At 34.6% G+C, this 21,452-nt stretch overlaps 1 protein-coding gene across 1 annotated transcript; it reads left to right on the top strand.

Moving 5' to 3' along the window:
* Positions 1-2,430: 2,430 nt before the first annotated feature.
* Positions 2,431-5,326, top strand: LOC108208202 (uncharacterized). The gene is made up of 2 exons (XM_017378704.2): positions 2,431-4,164; positions 4,264-5,326. The coding sequence occupies exons 1-2, from the start codon at positions 2,888-2,890 to the stop codon at positions 5,141-5,143; spliced, it is 2,157 nt and encodes a 718-aa protein (XP_017234193.1). The 5' UTR covers positions 2,431-2,887; the 3' UTR covers positions 5,144-5,326.
* Positions 5,327-21,452: the final 16,126 nt, after the last annotated feature.

Here is a 21,452-nt window from a genome sequence, read left to right as displayed (position 1 = left end):
CAATATCAATATTAATATTTAAAATTGTAAAATTGGACTATAATCCATGAGTGAGAAAATGAAAATAAATTTCTACATGTAATTAACGATTTAAAGTACGACGAATCTTAATTTTAGCTGTAGTATTTTTTAAAAGTAATCATGTTCTTTACTAACATTGTCAGTTAACTTTTCCAAACACTATTTCTCAGACATATACACCACCACCTACATATAAAAACTATACGGCTCTAGTCGTCGGTTGGTCAATAAAACAGACAATAAGCTTGCAATAACATAAGTGTGTAAAATTTTGAAAGAGATTGAGATGCGACTCCGAAACAAAAAATACCTGAGAGTATATCATTGTCATTGATACGAACATTAATTATGTTGGGACGTATGAACTCAAATCCATGTAGTGGTATATTAGTGACTCCTTCCTCCTATTTTTTTTGGCTGGTTGTCCGCAGGAACATCAGTTTGAATTCATGAGATGACGGTCTATATCTACCCTTATTTGCAGGTGCTTGAACCGAGCAAACAGATATATTGTGAAAGTGTTGCATGAATAATATTTTCCTCTGTATAAATAATCTAAAACAGAATCAGATTAAAACTTTCAAGCTATCATATTCCATAAATAAACTGAAACAGAATCATATTAATTTATGTCAAGATATATACCATATCAATTAATCTGAAATAAAATCAAATTAATATAAGCCATAATATTTCTGAAACTTGCCTCCAATATATCCGAACTAAAAAAGGTAGTTTTAATTTTTAATATTTTTCATCCAAAAATTCCAGAAAATTAGAAAAATAGAATGGAGTTATCTAATAAGCGCCACCTACATGCCCAAGCTACCATATTCCATAAATAAACCGAAACAGAATCATATTAATTTATGCCAAGATACATACCATATCAATTAATCTAAAACAAAATCAAATTAATATAAGCCATAATATTTCTGAAACTTGCCTCCAATATATCCGAACTAAAAAAGGTAGTTTTAATTTTTGATATTTTTCATCCAAAAATTCCAGAAAATTAGAAAAATAGAACGGAGCTATCTGAGAAGCGCCACCTACACGCCTGTCGCTTCTCCTTTATATAAGTATATTGATTAGATATAATAGGGTCATTGAGATTATCTTACAAGAAAATGCTCATTACTTATATATGTGAGATTATCTTTAATTTATGTGTTTGGATAATTTTTTAAAATATAACTTATCGAGTATAAATATTATCTTTAAAATAATAAATATTATATATTATCTTTTAAAGTGGATCCATATATTTTTATAAAATATAATGTCAAGAACGAGGATAAATCATTAAAAAAAATTAGGATTTTCAACTTTTTAGATTCATGAGAAATTAAATAATAACATCAGTTATTTTAATAATATAAATAAATTTGAGAATTTACTGCTATTATTTTTATAGAAAATGATGATATTTGAATTTATTATGATAACGGCCATGCCGAGAAGTCTTTTATCGAAAAGAAAATATTTATATTGAATAGTTTTTTATATTTCAAAAATATAATGTATTTCGGTCAGAAGATAATGTTACATATCATTTACGGGGATAACATATCATTTCGGAATTATAAATTATTTTAATACTGAATAGTCTTCATCAAACGTATGATAGATATAAAATATATATACATTTCATATTTCATCTGTTACCATAATTGTATATCTTCATTTACGCGAAACACACTTTAAAATATAGAATTATAATTTTCTTTTTCAAGATTAAATTAGCAGAAATACACATATAAGATCGGTTATAAGGTTTAACTATGATTCATGTGCACTAAACAAAAATGACATGTTATTTATAAATGTATTTTAAATCAATGAATTTTATAAATATAAATAATTTATTTAAAATAATAAAATCATAAACACCATGCCTAGCCGGCAAAAATACTAGTATACATAATTCCTTTAAAAGAACTAATAATATAACGAAGAACATAAGACTTTGGGAGCCTTGCATATCTGGGGCACCTGCAGGTGGGGCTATTTGCACCCCTGTCATATAAAACAATCTGGGAACTAAGTTTAAAGTTACAGGGCTCGAGTGAAGTAGAAATGATTAACGCACATTCTCGTGATAAACGAAAAGAGAGTATAAATTACCTCCTTGGGGGCCAAGCCAAAGAACATGCAATACTGTCAGGTTGAGTTCTCTAATACTCCACTGTAAAGAAGATTGTACTGTATGATACTTTGTTTTTTCTTTTGCTTTCCTCTGAAAAGGAAATATAAACCTTGAAGAGAACAGGTAAAATAAATGAAAGATATAAGTTCATTAGTGACCTTTATGTTTATTTCTCTAGTACTGTTAATTAGGAAAACTTAGATACTCACATGCACATGTTTACTTCCTCGCCTTTTGCAGGAGAAGAGGAGTATCGACTAGATTAGAGTAGTTTTAATGCTTGTTTAGTTTTTCGTTATTTATCTGGTCAGTGTCTGGTTCCTACATACATTTAACTCGGATAAATATTAATCGAATTATCACACTCTTGGTAATTAGACCAGGAACATTTAGTTGTGTTCATACTTGTTTAAACCGATGGTGCAATTTTAATTTACTTCATTTATAGTTTCAGACTTAAGTTAATTGTCTCCAAATAACTTTCATATGCTTCTTAATTATGAGTTAGGATTCTTCTTATTTTCTGGCTTAAGTTAATTATGACATCAAGCATGTTCTGCACGCAACCTGTTTTAGAGATATAGAGAGGAAGATAGTAATTGATGTAGCCCAAATGATACACAAAACTTTACAAAACAAATATAGGCTTTGCAGCTAGCAGGCTTTAGCAGCACTTAACCAGAGCTTGCTAGTCAGCTTAAGGGTCAGCTATCGGGTATGAGCAAGTCGGATGAGAGCATCAAGGTAAAATTGGATGATATCTTTGCTGAATGGGACCTCTGGGCTAGTCTCTTGCTCAGTCTTTTCCTTCAAATCATTTTAAGTTTTGGAGGAACCTTTAGAAGGTTGGTATCCCACAAATGGATAGTCATCATTCTTTGGCTAGCCTATTTGCTTGCAGAAGTCATTGCTCTCTTTGGACTCGGACTCATTGCCAGCAGGCAGAGTTTCATTTTCTTATCTTCCAACTACACCTGGAGATCTCTCAATTTTAAAGTATCCTTCTCTGGTTCCAAAGATCGCTTTTACTTTTTCTGGGCTCCTTTTCTTCTGGTACACCTTGGCGGTCCAGACACTATTACTGCTTTCGCGCCTGAGGACAATGAACTGTGGCCGAGACATTTGTTCATTCTGGCTACAGAGTGCATTGCTGTAGCTTATGCTTTCTATCAGTCTGAACATCTTAAACGTCACCTACTGATGATCCCAATGCTGCTCATGTGTTTGTGCGGAATCATCAAGTGCTTTGAGCGTACTGCTGCCCTTTATTATGGAAGTGCAAATAGCTTCCGCAATTCCATGCTGTCAAAATCTCTGGATGCCAAACTTAAAAAAGAATCCAAACTACCAACTATTAAAATTGGGGACGAATTGTCCCATTTACAAGTGTTGCAGTATGCTTTTGTATACTTCACGGCCTTCAAAGGACTTGTTGTTAATCTCCGACTCAGCATTCATGAACGTAACCAGAGCCGAGAGTTCTTCCTTGCAACATCTTGCAAAGACTCTTTCAATCTAGTTGAGGTAGAGTTGAATTACATCTATGATGTTCTTTTCACCAAGATTCCTGTGCTGCATCAAAAACTCGGCTACTGCTGTCGAGTTCTATCCTTTTCCACAGTTGTGGCCTCCTTTACCCTTTTCCATTTGGATCATTATGCATTTAATCAGGGAGAAGATCGGCCTCAGGACCGTGTGGCGACTCTAGAAAGACCGGTTCATAATGATAACTGTGATGTAGTGATTACTTACATTTTGCTTATCGGAGCAGTTGTGTTAGAGGTGATTGCATTTTATATGCTGCTTTTCTGCGACTGGACAGTTATTAAGCTCAGGCCTCTGTCTCATGCAAATCACAATGGTAAATCATGGAAAGATAAGTTTCTCAGTTGCATACTGCTTGTTAATAAGACTAGAAATGCCTTACTACACAGGCTTCTTCATTTTGTTGGAGATAGTGATCATCATACAAAGTCAGATTCCAAGGATAGCAGGTGGGCTAATTCTTTGTCGACATTCAACTTGATATATTATTGTTTACATAGATGTTCCAAAGGTACTGAAATCTTTTATGGTTATTTCGGTCTTGTCAGTTTTCTTAATGGGGTTTTGTATGTAAAACCCCAACCACTCAACGATCACATGACTGGTTTCATTTTCGACGAGCTAAAAAGGAAGTCGAAGATGGCCAGCAGTTTAGCCGTGGCTAAAGATATCTGTTCATCCAAAGGAGAGAGGATCCTTTCTGAAATGGAACAAGATTGCAGTACTTTTCTTGATTTTGTTGTTAATTTTAACTACGACGACATCCTTCTTTTGTGGCACATTGCTACTGAACTCTGCTACAACGACAGCCAAGACCAAATTGCTGATAACAAACTACGTGACACTGCAAAGAAGCTGTCGGACTACATGCTATATCTCATGGTCGTGAAGCCTGATATGATGTCTGGAGTTTCGAGCATTGGGGAAATAAAGTTCCAGGATACGTGCACAAAGGTTAGCAAGTTTTTGGACTCTGAATTACCTCAACTACAGAAAAAAAGGTTTTGCAATTTCTTTCGCAGGAAGAGCAAGGAAGAGAAAGAAACATTACAGAGAAAGGCCTGTGAAACAATTCTTAGCATCGACAGAGAAGTTGAGCCCGGAAGCATACAGCTGGATACAGATATCTTCACCAATGCATCTGTATTGGCCAAACAGCTTCAATTGTTACCATCGGAAACAAAATGGTTAATGATAAGCAAATTGTGGGTCGAACTGCTATCATACGCGGCAACTCATATCAGGTCAAGTGCACATGCTAAGCAGCTAAGTAGAGGCGGAGAGCTCATAACTGTTGTTTGGTTACTCATGGCTCATTTTGGCTTGGGAGATGAGTATGAAATCAACCAAGGCACACAAAAATCTCAACTCACTGTTGAAAAAGTTCGTTCTTTATCTATCAATCCAGGAACACAAGAATCACAGTGACTGTTGAAAGACTTGATTCCTTATCTATCTAATGATGTCAGGTCTGCAGCTTAGGAGAGGTTTGGAATAGTGTTATCAAATAAATTTATGTGTGGTTTGGCTTTAACAAGCAATAATATGTTCTATTTTGGAAACCTGGATCAGACTTTTCTGTGACTAATTTATTCTTGAATATTTAAATTATTTTGTTGGCTTTTAAAAAAATTATTATTGGCATTTTAATTTATGTTGCTGCAGTGTGTTATCTGGTTTTCTTTGTGTGCTATCAAATATAGCTTCTTGTCCTATCTTGTCGAATTTGGAATTTGGATTGAGCTTTCTACCCAAGCTCGAGCTCATTGAACTTCACTCAGGTTGTGCTTAAGTTTAAAATCTGCCTAAATTGAACCGAGCTCGAACCTATAACTACTCGGCTTGAGTCAGTTCAGTCCCCTGCTTGTGAAACAAGCAGAACTGCAGAAGTACCTAAGAAGTTCAAACTATGAGTCTCTTAGTTTAGTTCTTAAATTACGCAACTAAATAGCACAACTCCTATTCCGGAGTCATTTTAAAATTCACCGTTTTGTTAGAAAAATATTGATAAAAAGTATTTTTCAGAAATTAGATAATTAATTTAATAAAATTTTAATATTTGCATAACTTGAGTTATAATATAAAAATAAATATTTTATGAGATTTAATAATAAAATATGTGACAGTTTCCTACGAAAACTCAAAAACAGATTTTTGTTCAAAAACACGGGGATACATATTTGTCAAATAGGGTCTCATGAAAAAAACAAAAAGACTACCTCATAGTGTGACAACTATCCCCCACTCTCACGTGCACAGGACAAAAAAGCAAAACAGTTACCCAAAGCATACCAACCCATAAAGCACACGTCAAAGTACAAGAGGGACAAAAGGGAGATTGATTTTTTGTATAATGAGAAGAGGTCGAGAACAAAGAATTGAGACCATCTCCAACAACTCTATAAAGCATTCTTTAAACTCTGGAATCTAAGGATCGGGTCTTGCTATTGGGTCCTAGGAACTTGTTTAGAACCAAAAGACCTATTGCTAGATCCGTTACTTGCTGACATAAGGTATTACTTTTTTTTTATGAGCATGTCTTGCGTTTTTCTTGAATGAATTCATCAGTATTAAATTATCTATATAATAGACATGTGAATTTATTTAATCCAGTGCGTCGTGTTTTTGCTATTATATATGATTCCCATGTTTACTCTATTACATGCTTAGATGGTGATTATATAATTTAGCAAAGTGTTTGTTGTTTCAATGAATTTAAGCTATAGTGCATGACAATTAAATGTTTACTTGTTCATAATTTGAATGATTTGAGATGACATGCTGCATGACTTAATTTGTTATAGTTTTTGACTTATATCATTCTAAATAATTGATATCTAGTGGAGAACTTTATCACAATCTAGTGGTGATATATCAGTATTTGTGAATATACTTAGGATTATCTTCTAGGTTGAATTCATTTATATTTGTATATAATCTGTAACATGACTTAATTAAACCTAGACTTTTGACTTGTATCAATATCTGGTATCCAGTCAGAATTTAGTTAGAATTTAGTCGTGATACATTGATATTTTTGGAATTACTTAGAATCTCTCTTGGTTGAATCCATTTAGACGAGTTGGATATTTAATGATTTATCAATTGGTATTTTATTAGTTGTCTTATTGCAAATAGTTGTGATACTTTTAGTGTTAGTGATATTTTGAATGCATATATGTAAATCACTAATATTAATTGTTAATGTATATCTGTGAGGGGTTATGTGAGTTCACTTGTACTTAAGGTTTACATGTACAAGACTTGTGAACTTTTCTTCAACTTTCCCTCGGGCTTATGGATATCTTTGTATGATTGTCATGATTTTAGATGCTATATGTTGATATGTTAATTATATGATATTGCGTGGATAATTTTTTATTAAATTTTAGCCAAATTGTGATTTGAGACAATTAAATGCTTATTTGTTTCATGATTGACTTTGATAACATAATAAAAACATAATTACTTTGATTTTAGAATGTTTATTTAGTATCTCTCTTTGATGCTTTATCGATGTTTTGTTTGTGGATTGATTATGATGTGTGGGCACTGGTGAAATAATATTACATATATCTAAAAATCACTGGTGTTGATATATTTTAAGTGTTTAATATTTTAAGTACTAGAAAACAATAATCTTTACTCCCGTATTTATGTTCTCTTGAGTGTCTTCAAAGAAACTTCTTATCAATTGATTTTAACATTTGCTATCCATAACTTTATTTCATAAATATTTTTTTTAGAAAATTTTGCATCTATACATTGAGCGTCATAGGACAAGACATTGATTATCTTGTATTTGTATACTTGGGATTTTTTTTATATGCAGTGTTTGTTTTGACGATGTGCTAGCATGAAGCATTTACACTAATTATTGTGACGAGTGCTTTATACACTATGGCGCTTAAATTTTCTTTTACCCTTCGTAAATTATCTTGAGAAACAGAAGTCTGTGCTTTTTTTCAAAGACAAGGTCATTAAAATTTTATGCATAAAGTCAGACTTTTGCACTCAAAACAGTTTTTGAAGGAAAACTTTGATTCTTTCATCGGTTTTGATTCTCATTCTTTATGAAAACGATTTTTACAATCAAAACTGATTTATTTTTCGCAAAAGATATAATGTAATGATTTCATTTAAATTCACAGATTTTCTCTAACATTGAAAAGATATATCTCTTTCTATTTTACGGAACTTAATCAGCCTCTTGGCTTTCTTAGATAGTCATAATGTCGAAAACAACAATCTTTATCCTAGACTATTATTTCAAATTCAGAACACATCCCAACCTTTTCCCTGGAGTATAAGGAACCTATTAGACTAGAGGTCAATGAGGTAAAAACTGTATTCATTGCAGTAAATAAAGATGTGAGGGATAGTGTACTCATAGCTCTACCTCTCAAGAAGAAAAGGTGTTTTTAAATTTGAGGTATCTGTTGCTCAACTGCGTTCTCTCAACAAATTGCAGAGCTAGGAAAGGCAATAAAACAGTCTCTGAAATCATTCTCTCAACATGACAAGTCCATTGAAATTCCCTCGTCATCCAGAGCATCTTGTATTGAGGCGATGATGTGCTAGAAATATGATTTTAAAATTAATCGCAAGCGCACGATCACGTTTTAGTAATAAAAGATTCGATCCACAAGGACTATCTTTATTTTCGCGAAAACTTAATTTTTAACTTAATCAAATTAGACCAAAAGATTTTTGAAGATTTTATAATCTAAATGAAAAAAACTAATTCACCTTCGAATTTTTTATAATCGTGAAAGAAAAACTGAAAGCAAATAAAAATGTAAAAACAAATTAACGAAACTAATAAAAAAACAGAAAAATAATTTGTTCATGGAGAAAAAGAAATAAACAAAAGAAACAAAACAGTGCAGGTAATGTCGCGCAGGGGAATCAACAACGACCGAGTAAGAAGAAAAAAAAATCAAACAGAAAGCGACCACACAGATTGAACACAAAAACTGATTAATGGACAGTAACTCAGTAAGTCTCAAATTTGTCAAATAGAATTAATCGCATATTTTAATAATCAAACAAAACAGGAATAGTATAAGTCAGCTAAAACAAACTGAATAAACATATGTTCGTGAACTTCCGCCGGAATAAATGGAGATGCCCAGAATAGCTCAAATCTTGCCGGAAAATCAAACCATTCCAATTTTAACTAACCAAACCCCCACTAACCTCTAAACAAGATTTGACACTAATTTCTACACTAAATAGCCCGTAAACTACCCATTTTGTGACCAAAACAAGACCCAAATCAAGGCAAAACAACTCCAAATTATACCAAAATTTAAATCTATCCTATATACAATATAACTAACCAAAACTGAAAGGCATATGTTTAGCCTATTTGTAATTAAAGAGGTACCATCTCAACTCTGATAAGAAAGCAAGGTAAATAGCAAGTACTGATGAAGGAATCCGTACGAAGAACGTCAAGTGATTTATTGAAATTATATGTCTGAAGAATTTCAGGATGCTGCTGCACACCACTGGAAGAAGTTCATTAATATGTTCAAGCGTCAGTGTACAAATAATCTTTTGTAGCACGTCCAGAAGTCCAGAAGGTATAAAGTTTTAATACTTTATTTATTCAGAAGATTCCATACTATTGTTACTTATGAAGAAGAACTACGAAGACATAGACTCGACGAACAAGCCTCGTTTCAAATATTTATTTGATAAAGAATATTTAATTCAGCTAGATACAGATGAACCAGACAGTACATTTGTGTGTCAGCTACTCAGATTAAATGTTCTGCATCAACTACAAGTGGCCGTTCGATCAAGACAGAGATCTACAAAGTTTTACAAAGCCTGGAGTCCTTGCTGCTGAAGAAATATGTCATACCGTTTGCATAATCCAGACTTTGTCTGGTATGACTTTAAAAAGTCATACCGTGTCTCTGATTCAGGCATTCCCTGATTGTGTGTATGACTTGCTTATAAATGACTTAAAAAGTCATACAAGGCTCAACCGAATGACTTTCTTTGGTTATGTCATGCCAAATGAACCTTGAAGGCCAAGGAAAAATGTCATACCGCCCCTAGCAGTATGACATTCCTTATATATGTCATTCCTTCTTTGTTTTAGGGCATGGCTTTGTGTAATAATGTCATATCTTCCATTGTAATGTCATTCCTAAGCTAGAAAGTCATTCCTTTCAATGTCATACCTAGATCCTGTGACACCCTCCAAATCCGGGTCATAGACTTGGGGGTCACACACAACAATATAAACCTGTAAACCATAATAATATATGCATTGACCCTAAACATCCACGGATCGCTCCAGGTTATAGTATGAAACAAGCCACAACTTAAGTTATATTACAATACGTCAAATCCCAATCCATATCTTACAACTTACAAACATAAAACGCAGTGCTTACACACAACGATACTCAAAAGTTTATAATATCAGCAACTCCTAGCAAGGCTTTCCAACACTCATCCTGATATCTTAGCTTGATGGCTAGCCTGTGGGTCCTCGCTAACAGTAGTCTCTTTCTTCACTGGAAAAGAACATAAGGCATCGCAAGAGTGAGCTTACAGCTCAGCAAGTAATATAAACAATAACTGAAATTCAACTTTTATCAACAAGAATGAATCAAGGCATCAAATTCTCTTTTTAAAACAATGATTAGAATTGGATATTCAAGTTTTTATTTAAAACCAAGGTTAGGTTGCTGATCAGTCACGCACTAACCCCGAGCCAGGAACATACCAAGCTCTATCACTGGATCCAAGGCACACATTGGCCTAATGACCACGAATCTGGTCTGACCACGAATCTGGTCCACATTTATAAAACCATCCAATTCTTTAACAATAAAATGAAATCAACAATATCTCAATAAATCAGAATCATGGTAATTTGTGGTGTAATGAATATCAGGATCAAAGGACAATTCAGAAATAGGTTTAAGTATCCTCACAATATGTTTGAAGAATGTCTTGAGGTTGAAAGAAAGATCAAGTATATGGTGAAGCTAATCTGAGGTTTTGTAGAGAAAACAATGTAAGTGAAAATAGCTTGAGGTTTCAAATATGTTTAACTTGTAGGGATTTCAAGTATTAGGGTGTATATGTGTAAACATTCTTCAAAAGAGTAATATAGGTATTTGGTAAGACATTGTATAATTTGGTGAAGTATTGTAGCATATGGCTTGTACTGTTTGGGCATTCAAGGATGGAAGAATATCGGAGCAAGTGATCTGTGTTGTCAAGTCTCAAAGAAATGGGTATAAGTTTAATCGAAATCAAAATCAAGGTTCAGCTTGTAATTCAGGTGTTGAAAGGATTGAATAAGGTTTATCAATAATCAGGATCAATAGCACAATATATCAACAAAAGTACTTTCAAATCTATCCAGAACAATGACACTATATGCAGAAGAGTAACTCAAGGAGTTTACAGAAGTATAAGTTGAGAATAGAGCACTTGCCTTATCCTGAAGATTTACTTCTCTTTAGAGCTTTCACTAAACAGAATCACTCCAATACTACTTGCTTTCCCTTTCTAAGCCTGTCCTTCTCTGATAATCACAATATTCATCTATCAATACTCAATCTTATATCATTCTATTTGTTTCATAATCGAAACAAGCTTCTAGCTACCCCTCGTTTCACTTAAATCCGATATACGGTTCAAAAGATACTATTAAAACAATCATACAGTGTTCACATAAGTATTTCTCATATCAATCAAGTAACACATAGCACATAACACATAAGTTACTCAATCAAGTAACCTTTCAGAAAAGGTTTGGGGTTAAAATGATTTTTCTGGTATTTGTTATAAATTCTTAAACATTTTTCAGAATAAAAACGGGTAAAAGAATCAATTTATAATTAAATAAACAAGTTTAAATATTCGAAATAAGGTTCGAAATCACTTGAAATCAATTAACAAACCTTCAATATACTTTAGAATAATTTTCTAAAGCTTGAAACTATTTTTATGGATTTTTAAAACAATTAAAACAATTAAATCTAATTAATAAATCAATTAAAATCAATTAATAAATAATTAAAACAATTAATCAATTAATATTAACATTAATTGACTAATTATAATAATTAATTACTAATTAAAGTTAATTAATAAATTAAATTAGATTTATTTTTGAATAAAGAAATAATTAAAAACTATTTTTGAAAATAATTAAATGATTTTCGAAATAAAAATAATTTAAATAAAACTGTTTTTAAAAGTTTTTGAAACTTCAAGGTTTAAACTGCAAGTTTTGAAAACTTGAGGGTCTGAATTGCAAGTTTTAAAACTACAGGGTTTAAATTGTTAAAAACGAAACCACAGTGCGATAACTTCACCATCTTCGAAAGTGTGGTGACCAAACGGTAATTTACCGTCGGCCACCGCCACCTTCGTCGGAGCTTACTCTCCCGGCCTCCGTTGGCTTTCAAACTCTCCAGAATCACACTACTCTCCCTCACAAACTTGTAGACACCAGCAATTTGAACAATCGACCCAGGAATTGGCCGGAAAAACTTGAAGAAACTCGCCGTCGCCGGCGAGTTTTCTTCTCGTCGATTCGTCCAATTCCTGAACCTCTGATACAATTTAAACATGTGTACACACTCCTGGAGACATGAAAAACATGATGGTATCCTCCAATTTCACTTCTACCTCCTGGATTAAAAAGCCCTAATTTTCAATTGAAAACATTCATCGGGCATAAACCCTAATTCCTAATTCGAACAATTAAACTCAATTTTGAACATGTTATTGAACTCCAAATCATGCATATGATATACCAAAATGATCAGGAGAAGATTATCTACAACATGAAAGCATAAAATCACATAAAACACATCAAAATCAAAAAGCCCTAATTTAACCCTAGTTAATTCGAATTTTAAAACTCAAATTACTTCTAACCTGTGAATCTAGAGTGGTTTTTGATACTGGATATGGATTCTACGCTTCGATATCTTCGATTTGACTGCTTGCACGCTCGATTCTGAGTCCGATAACGTCCTCAAATCTTCGATTGAACTCCAAGAACACGAAGAACGATAACCCGGTTTCTCTCGATTCTCGTGTATTGAAAAGATAATTATGAAAATTAAAATAGTAATTATCCTATTTATAATTACGAATAACTGGCCCCCATTTGGATCATATCGGATATAAAAATACACTTCTTAATCATTAAGTATTAATAAAACTGATCCGTTCGGGACCGACTTTAAAGATAAATATTAAATACACACATTACGAGAAACTTATGGGGCTCCGAGCTCTGTCTGGCACGAAGTACGAAAATATAATGTTTGAGTCAAGATAATTTGGGGTGTTAAAATTATCCGGTGTACACAATTATTGATACGATAATTAATAATAAAATATTCATAAAATCGTTCCGAAAATCTTTCACGTAAATCCGTACACCAGATGGGAAAAGTTAAAGCACGAAAGTTATTCAGAATGTCTCAAATAACCAACCGGCGAAACTTTCCCGGAAGCCCCCCGGGGTTTAATTATCGAGTAAACGGGTTTAAAATCAATTTAATAATAATATTTTATAATATACTTAATTAAATCCTTAAATCAAATATCAAATCATATAATAATCCATAATTTGCCAAATGAGTGCCTAAATTCTCCATATTTTGATCTGATCATATAAAAATTATAATTTAACAAGTCATAACATACATAGACGATCATTCAACAAGTCACTTAACATATAATTCACAATTAATTCACATAATATTCACAAAATATTTACATACTGGTATAAATAAACACATGTCGAAATCCCGGATATTACAGATCCATGTGATTTGCCTATATATATGGCTTCACTTCTTCATTTCCAAGTTGTTCATTGCATTGTAAACTTTCAAGTTGTTTGTAACTTGCTATTCGTTATATCCACAGTTTTCTGTGCTTTGATCACTCGGTTGTTTTAATCACTAAACTAGAATACATCCTGTCGAATTTATTCTACGAACTTTAGTGGACATTAAAACGAACCATATTAATTATATAACGACTTAAAACATTGTTATATTGATTAATTAAAATCTGATTAACAAGTTTAATTCAAATCAGATTATTCCGCCGCGATTTTTAGTGACGATTGTATTCAACCCCCCCCCCCTTCTACAATCGTTTCAGGACCTAACAATTGGCATCAGAGCGGTTGATACCATTTTCCGTATCAGATCCTATACACACTCTGTAACGTCCAAATATTTTTTATTCGAATTAATTCCAAAAATTGATTTTGATTAAAAATATTTTTCTTTCAAAAATCCAAATCTCATCCAAACACTATTCACTTAAAATCCTTAAACATGAGTACACAGAAAATCAGTAGCATCAAAATCCCACCGTTCAGCAAGGAACACTTCAGCCTATGGAAGAGGCACATGTTATTATTCCTCCGCACAGCCAACAGAAAATATATCGGGATATTAAACAAAGGTGTTTCTATTCCGATGAAAGTCATATTAGCACACGAAGAAGAAGGTGTGTTAATACCTCATCAGACCATTCCAAAAGAACTTCATGAGTACACAGATGAAGAGGGTGAACAGATAAACTTAGATGACGCTCTTCAACTAATATTGGTGGAATCTCTAGATCCAGTAATGTACAATGCTGTTGTTAATCGTACAAACTCCAAGCAAATCTGGGATACGTTAGAGATCATCAATGAAGGCTCAGATGAAGTTAGAGAAAACAAGAAAGAGATACTGATGGCTCAGTATGAACAGTTTGGTTCCAATCCCGGAGAAGGGATTTCAGAAGTGTTTATCAGACTTAATAATCTGATTAATAATCTAAATTTAAATGGGAAATACTACGACAAGAAAGAGGTCAACATGAAATTTCTCTTAACACTTCCTGAACATCTGGAACACAGAATCACTGCCATCAGGGAAAGCAGAGATCTGAATGAGATATCTCTGGAAAGACTCTACGGAGTGTTGAAAACTTATGAACTTGAACAAGTTCAAAGTAAACAGAGATATGGCTGGGGTAAAACACTGAACCATTCAAGAGCTCTAGTTGTTGAGTCACCTGTACCGGAAGAGAAGAAGGAGGTTGTTGTTCCTTCTAAAACCACTCAGGAATTTGTTGTACCTGAGATGGGTCAGACTGCTTCTTCTAGTGGTGACGAAGAGTTCTATACAATGGAAGAGTTAAAACAATTAGAAGATCAATCTCTATCACTGTTTGCCAAGAAGTTTGGAAACATGAGATTCAGAAATAACCCCTCCTACAAGTACAAACCTACTGTTAACAGGTTTCAAAAAGGAGGTTACTCATCTTCTACAAGCAAAGGAGGATACAAGACTGGGATGGTGGATAGAAGCAAGTTCAAATGCTTCAACTGTGGTGAACCTGGACACTTTGCAACTGAATGCAAACAACCCAAGGTTCAAGGAAAGAGAAAAGATTCGTACGATGAGCTGAAGCAGAAGTATGATGCACTAGTGAGGAAGCATCAGGGTACTTCTGGAAATCATAGTTTCAAAAGCAAGTCTTATCTGGCAGAAGGGAAAAGCTGGGATGATACAGACAGTGATGAAGAAGAGCAGATAGGGAATGTTGCTCTCATGGCTAATACTGGATCATCTTCACCTCCTTCTGCTGGAAGCTTTCAGGTAGATCCTACATGCCCTAAACTTGTTATGCAATTAGGACTGGAAAGAGATGATGCTTTTAAAAAGTTGAAAGCTGCCAATCTTAAAATTGATACACTAGTCTTAGATATTCATGCTTATAAAATGAATGAGATGAACGTATTAAAACCTAAAATAGAACAACTGACTATGGATTTAGGATTACAATGTGCTAAAGTCAGAGTTCAAGAGAAAGGTGAGATTGCTTTAAGACTTCAGCTGGATGAAGAGAAAGTGAAATGTAAAGCCTTTAAGGATGCCTCCACTATAGTCAAAGAACTTAATGATAAACAAGAAATCAAGAGAACTGTTGGAATAGGTTTTGACTATAACAAATCTGTAGGTAAGGCTAGTAACATTACTCCCTTTAAGAAGAGTGCTGAGGAAAGAGGGATTCCTTTTGTTTTAAAAGATTCCCCTAAACCTTTGTTTAAATCCTCAGAAGCTGAACCTCTTTTAGAAACTCCTGTTGTCATTAAATATGAACTTAAACAGGAAGACCTTAAAATGAAAGAGAGTAATGATAAGAGAGATGAGATCCTGACATCATTGAAACCGATCAAAGTGAAAGGCAATGTTAGGTTGCCTAAAGCTGCTTTAGGTGTCAACTCTGAGAGAACTAAATTCAACAAGCCTAATAACTTTGTGAATAGTAAGAACAAGAACAATAGATGTCATTCTACTGAGAACTTTAAATCTGTTAACAATGTTAGAGTAGAATCCATTGATGTTCCTACTGCTGTGACTGATATGCCTGTTGCTCCTGTTTTTGATGCTTATCATAAATGTTGTGGTGTTGATAATTGCATGACTTGTGCTTTCAATATGATGTCTGCTTATTTTAGAAATTTGCATGCTAAAAATGAAAACACATCTCCTAGATAACACACAAACAATAAGCATGCTAGATCAAAGACTGCTAGTCCTCCTCGTGTTAGGAAGGAGACTTATGTTCCAAAGCCTAAAACCAAGGTTTATAAGGCTGTTGTTAAGGAAGTAAGTTCAGTCAAATCAGAACCAAGTATCAGTCCAAGAGGCTCTGTTGTATTACCTGATAGAAATCAATTCTTTAAGTTTGCTGGACCCAATCAAGTGTGGGTCCCAAAGAAGGTTTAATCAAGTTGTCTTTTGCAGGGTGCCAGTGGAGTTGTTCGAGTTACTTGGGTGCTTGTCAATGGAGCGTCAATGCACATGACTGGCAATAGATCCCTGCTGGAAGACATAAGAGAAGGAGCTGGCCCAACAGTCAGTTTTGCTGATAATAGCAAAGGTCGTACTGTGGGATATGGCAAGTACAAAATTGGAAGGATCATCATAGAAGATATTGCAATAGTTGAAGGACTTCAACATAATCTCCTGAGTGTCAGTCAATTTTGTGATAAGGGATATTATGTTCATTTTGAAAAGGAGATATGTATCATTAAACATATCAAGGATAAGCGTCCTTCACTATGTGGCATAAGAAAAGGCAATATATTCGTAGCTGACTTGTCTTCAGGACCAGGAAACGAAGTTCACTGAATCTACGCCAAAGCGTCTACTGAAGATAGTTGGTTATGGCATAAGATACTCTCACACCTTAACTTCAAAACCATGAACTTTCTAGTCAAGAGAGATCTAGTGAGAGGTTTGCCTTCCCTGGAATTCTCAACTGATGATCTCTGTGAAGCTTGTCAGAAAGGAAAAGCGAAGAGAGCATCTCACAAAGGCAAGACCATCAATACCATCATAAGTCCACTTCACTTATTGCATATGGATTTGTTTGGCCCCGTGAATGTTGCATCTATTGATGGAGGAAGATATGCCTTGGTTATTGTGGATGACTTCTCAAAATTTACTTGGGTTTAGTTTCTGGCTTCTAAGGATGAAACCCCAATGACAGTGATTGATCATATTAAGTTAGTTGAATTGGATAAAGGTGTGCCAGTCAAAGCTGTAAGGTCAGACAATGACACAGAATTCAAGAATCAAACTCTAATCAACTTTTACTCTGAAAAGGGAATTAGAAGGCAGTATTCAGCACCAAGGACTCCTCAGCAGAATGGAGTCGTCGAAAGAAAGAATCATACACTGATTGAAGCTGCAAGGACTATGATTGCTGAATCAAAGCTTCCACTGTACTTTTGGGCTGAAGCTGTGTCTACTGCCTGCTATACCCAGAATAGAACTTTGATCAACAAGGATCATATGAAAACTCCATTTCATCTGTATAACAACAAGAAACCTTATGTCAAACATCTTCATGTCTTTGGAGCCAAGTGTTATGTTCTCAAGGATGGTGAAGAGAACTTGAACAAGTTTGAGCCAAAGGCATCTGAAGCAATTTTTGTTGGTTATACAAATAATGCTTATAGAGTTTCTGTAATTGATACTCTGTCAGTGAAAGTTAGTGTCAATGTTACATTTGATGACACTAAACTCCCAAGTTTACAATCTGCTGATCCATCTGAATCTCTGAAGTTTGACAACTATCCAGATTCTGATTCAGATGATGATGTTCCACCTGAGGTTGCAACAGGTGATGACAACAATGATAATGATCCAGGCAATGGTGGAGGAAATGGCAATAATGCTGGAGATTCCACTGTTGCTAGTGGTGGATCATCAAGTCATCCTGGCAACAACTCAGGGGGAGCTGGTGGATCAACTAGTCATACACATCAGCTTACTGACAATACAGCTGAATCATCAAGGACACAACTTCCAAGGGAAAGGATTTGGAGCAGAGATCATCCCTTTGATCTGATTATTGGTGATCCTGATGTTGGTGTAAGGACAAGAAGTGCTACGACAAATGAATGTCTATTCTCTGGTTTCTTTCACAATTAGAACCAAAGAAAATAGATGAAGCACTTGCTGATCCTGATTGGGTTCTTGCCATGCAAGAAGAACTCAATCAATTTGAGAGACAAGAAGTCTGGGCCCTGGTTCCAAGACCAAAAGGAAAATCTACTATTGGAGCTAGATGGGTCTTCCGTAACAAGTTAGATGGTGATGGCATTGTTGTGAGAAACAAAGCCAGACTGGTTGCAAAAGGTTATTCTCAGGAAGAAGGAATTGATTATGATGAAACCTATGCTCCAGTTGCTCGTCTTGAAGCCATCAGAATATTCCTTGCACTTGCTGCACACTCCAACTTCAAAGTTTATCAGATGGATGTGAAAAGTGCATTTCTGAATGGAAAGCTGGAAGAAGAAGTATATCTGGAACAGCCCCCTGGCTTTGAAAATCCAGAATTTGCTGATTTTGTGTACTTCCTATTCAAAGCTGTCTATGGACTCAAGCAGTCACCAAGGACATGGTATGACACCCTCTCTGAATTTTTAATTGAAAATAAATTTACTAGAGGTGTCATAGACAAAACTCTCTTTTACAAATTGCATGATAATGATATGATATTTGTTCAAATATATGTTGATGATATTATATTTGGTTCTACTAACGATAACTTGTGCAAGAGATTTGCTAAGTTAATGCAGAGTAATTATGAAATGAGTATGATGGGTGAGCTATCCTACTTTCTTGGTCTTCAAGTAAGCCAAAAGGAAGATGGAATCTTTATTTGCCAGTCTAAGTATGTCAGAGATCTTCTAAGAAAGTACAATCTAGAAGATTCTTCACCGGCAAAGACACCCATGGCCACTGCCACTAAGCTTGACCAGGATAAATCTGGTAAGAAAGTTGATATCTCAAGCTATCGAGGTATGATTGGCTCATTACTCTATCTCACTGCTAGTAGACCAGATATAATGTTTGCAACATGTTTGTGTGCTAGGTTTCAGGCTGATCCTAAAGAATCACATCTTATAGCCGTCAAAAGAATCTTTAGATATCTTAAGAGTACACCTGGTTTAGGTATTTGGTACCCTAAGAATACTGGTTTTGACTTAACCGGCTATACAGATTCTGATTATGCAGGTTGCAGGATTGATAGAAAGAGTACGTCTGGAAGCTGTCAATTTCTAGGACGTCGATTGGTTTCCTGGTACAGCAAGAAGCAACACTCAGTGTCCACTTCTACTGCTGAAGCTGAGTACATAGCTGCTGGAAGTTGCTGTGCTCAGATTCTCTGGATCAGGAATCAATTAAATGATTATGGTATTTCTGTCGACAAAATTCCAATATTTTGTGACAACACCAGTGCCATAGCCATTTCAAACAATCCAGTGCAACACTCCAGGACCAAGCACATAGATATCAGGTATCATTTCATTCGAGAACATGTCATGAATGGTACTGTGGTGTTACATTTCGTACCCACGGCTGATCAGATTGCTGACATCTTCACTAAACCACTTGATGAATCCACTTTCTCTAAGTTGGTTTGTGAGCTAGGGATGTTAAATATGCCATGATTCTCATTGTATATATTTTATATGTATTATATATATTATTATATATTTTTGTGAATTTTCTGTGTAATTATATCTATTTTATTAGATTTTATATAATTATTTGTAAATTATCTGATAATTTTTCTGTATAATTATGCATGTTCATATTTGTTTCTATAATTCTCCAAGTGCTGCACACTCCCCTGTAATATTCTCTGTGCATTTAGATAATTATATGTATTTATTTTGTATTTTTCAAAATTAATTAAGCATAAATATTTGTTTTTAAGTTAATTCATTTTAATGAATTAAAGTTAAATATTTGGAGCAGAGATCATCCCTTTGATTTAATTATTGGTGATCCTGATGTTGGTGTCAAGACTAGAAGTGCTACGACAAATGAATGCCTATTCTCTGGGTTTCTATCTCAACTAGAACCAAAGAAAATAGAAGAAGCGCTTGCTGATCCTGATTGGGTTCTTGCCATGCAAGAAGAACTCAATCAATTTGAGAGACAAGACGTCTGGGCCCTGGTTCCAAGACCAAAAGGAAAATCTACCATTGGATCTAGATGGGTCTTCCGTAACAAGTTAGATGGTGATGGCATTGTTGTGAGAAACAAAGCCAGACTGGTTGCAAAAGGCTATTCACAAGAAGAAGGAATTGATTACGATGAAACCTATGCTCCAGTTGCTCGTCTTGAGGCCATCAGAATATTTCTTGCATTTGCTGCACACTCCAACTTCAAGGTTTATCAGATGGATGTGAAAAGTGCATTTCTGAATGGAAAGCTAGAAGAAGAAGTATATCTGGAACAGCCCCCTGACTTTGAAAATCAAGAGTTTGCTGATTTTGTTTACTTCCTATTCAAAGCTGTCTATGGGCTCAAGCAGTCACCAAGGACATGGTATGACACTCTCTCTGAGTTTTTAATTGAAAACAATTTTACTAGAGGTGTCATAGACAAAACTCTCTTTTACAAATTGCACGATAAGGATATGATATTTGTACAAATATATGTTGATGATATTATATTTGGTTCTACTAACGATAACTTGTGCAAGAGATTTGCTAAGTTAATGCAGAGTACCTATGAGATGAGTATGATGGGTGAGCTGTCCTACTTCCTTGGTCTTCAAGTAAGCCAAAAGGAAGATGGAATATTCATTTGCCAATCTAAATATGTCAAAGATCTTCTTCGTAAGTACAATCTAGAAGACACTTCACCGGCAAAGACACCCATGGCCACTGCCACAAAGCTTGACCAGGATAAATCTGGTAAGAAAGTTGATATCACAAGCTATCGAGGTATGATTGGCTCTTTACTTTATCTCACTGCAAGTAGACCAGATATCATGTTTGCAACATGTTTGTGTGATAGGTTCCAAGCTAATCCTAAAGAATCACATCTTATAGCCGTCAAAAGAATCTTTAGATATCTTAAGGGTACACCTGGATTAGGTATTTGGTACCCTAAGAATACTGGTTTTGACTTAACCGGCTATACAGATTCTGATTATGCAGGATGCAGGATTGATAGGAAAAGTACGTCTGGAAGCAGCACTCCGTGTCTACTTCTACTGCTGAAGCTGAGTATATAGCTGCTGGTAGCTGCTGTGCTCAGATCTTGTGGATCAAGAATCAACTGAATGATTATGGTGTTGTAGTAAACAAAATTCCTATATTTTGTGATAATACAAGTGCCATAGCCATTTCCAACAA

Source organism: Daucus carota, chromosome 2, assembly GCF_001625215.2.
Source record: "Daucus carota subsp. sativus chromosome 2, DH1 v3.0, whole genome shotgun sequence".
Classification (NCBI taxonomy): domain Eukaryota; kingdom Viridiplantae; phylum Streptophyta; class Magnoliopsida; order Apiales; family Apiaceae; genus Daucus; species Daucus carota.
This window is presented reverse-complemented; position numbering and strand designations above follow the sequence as displayed.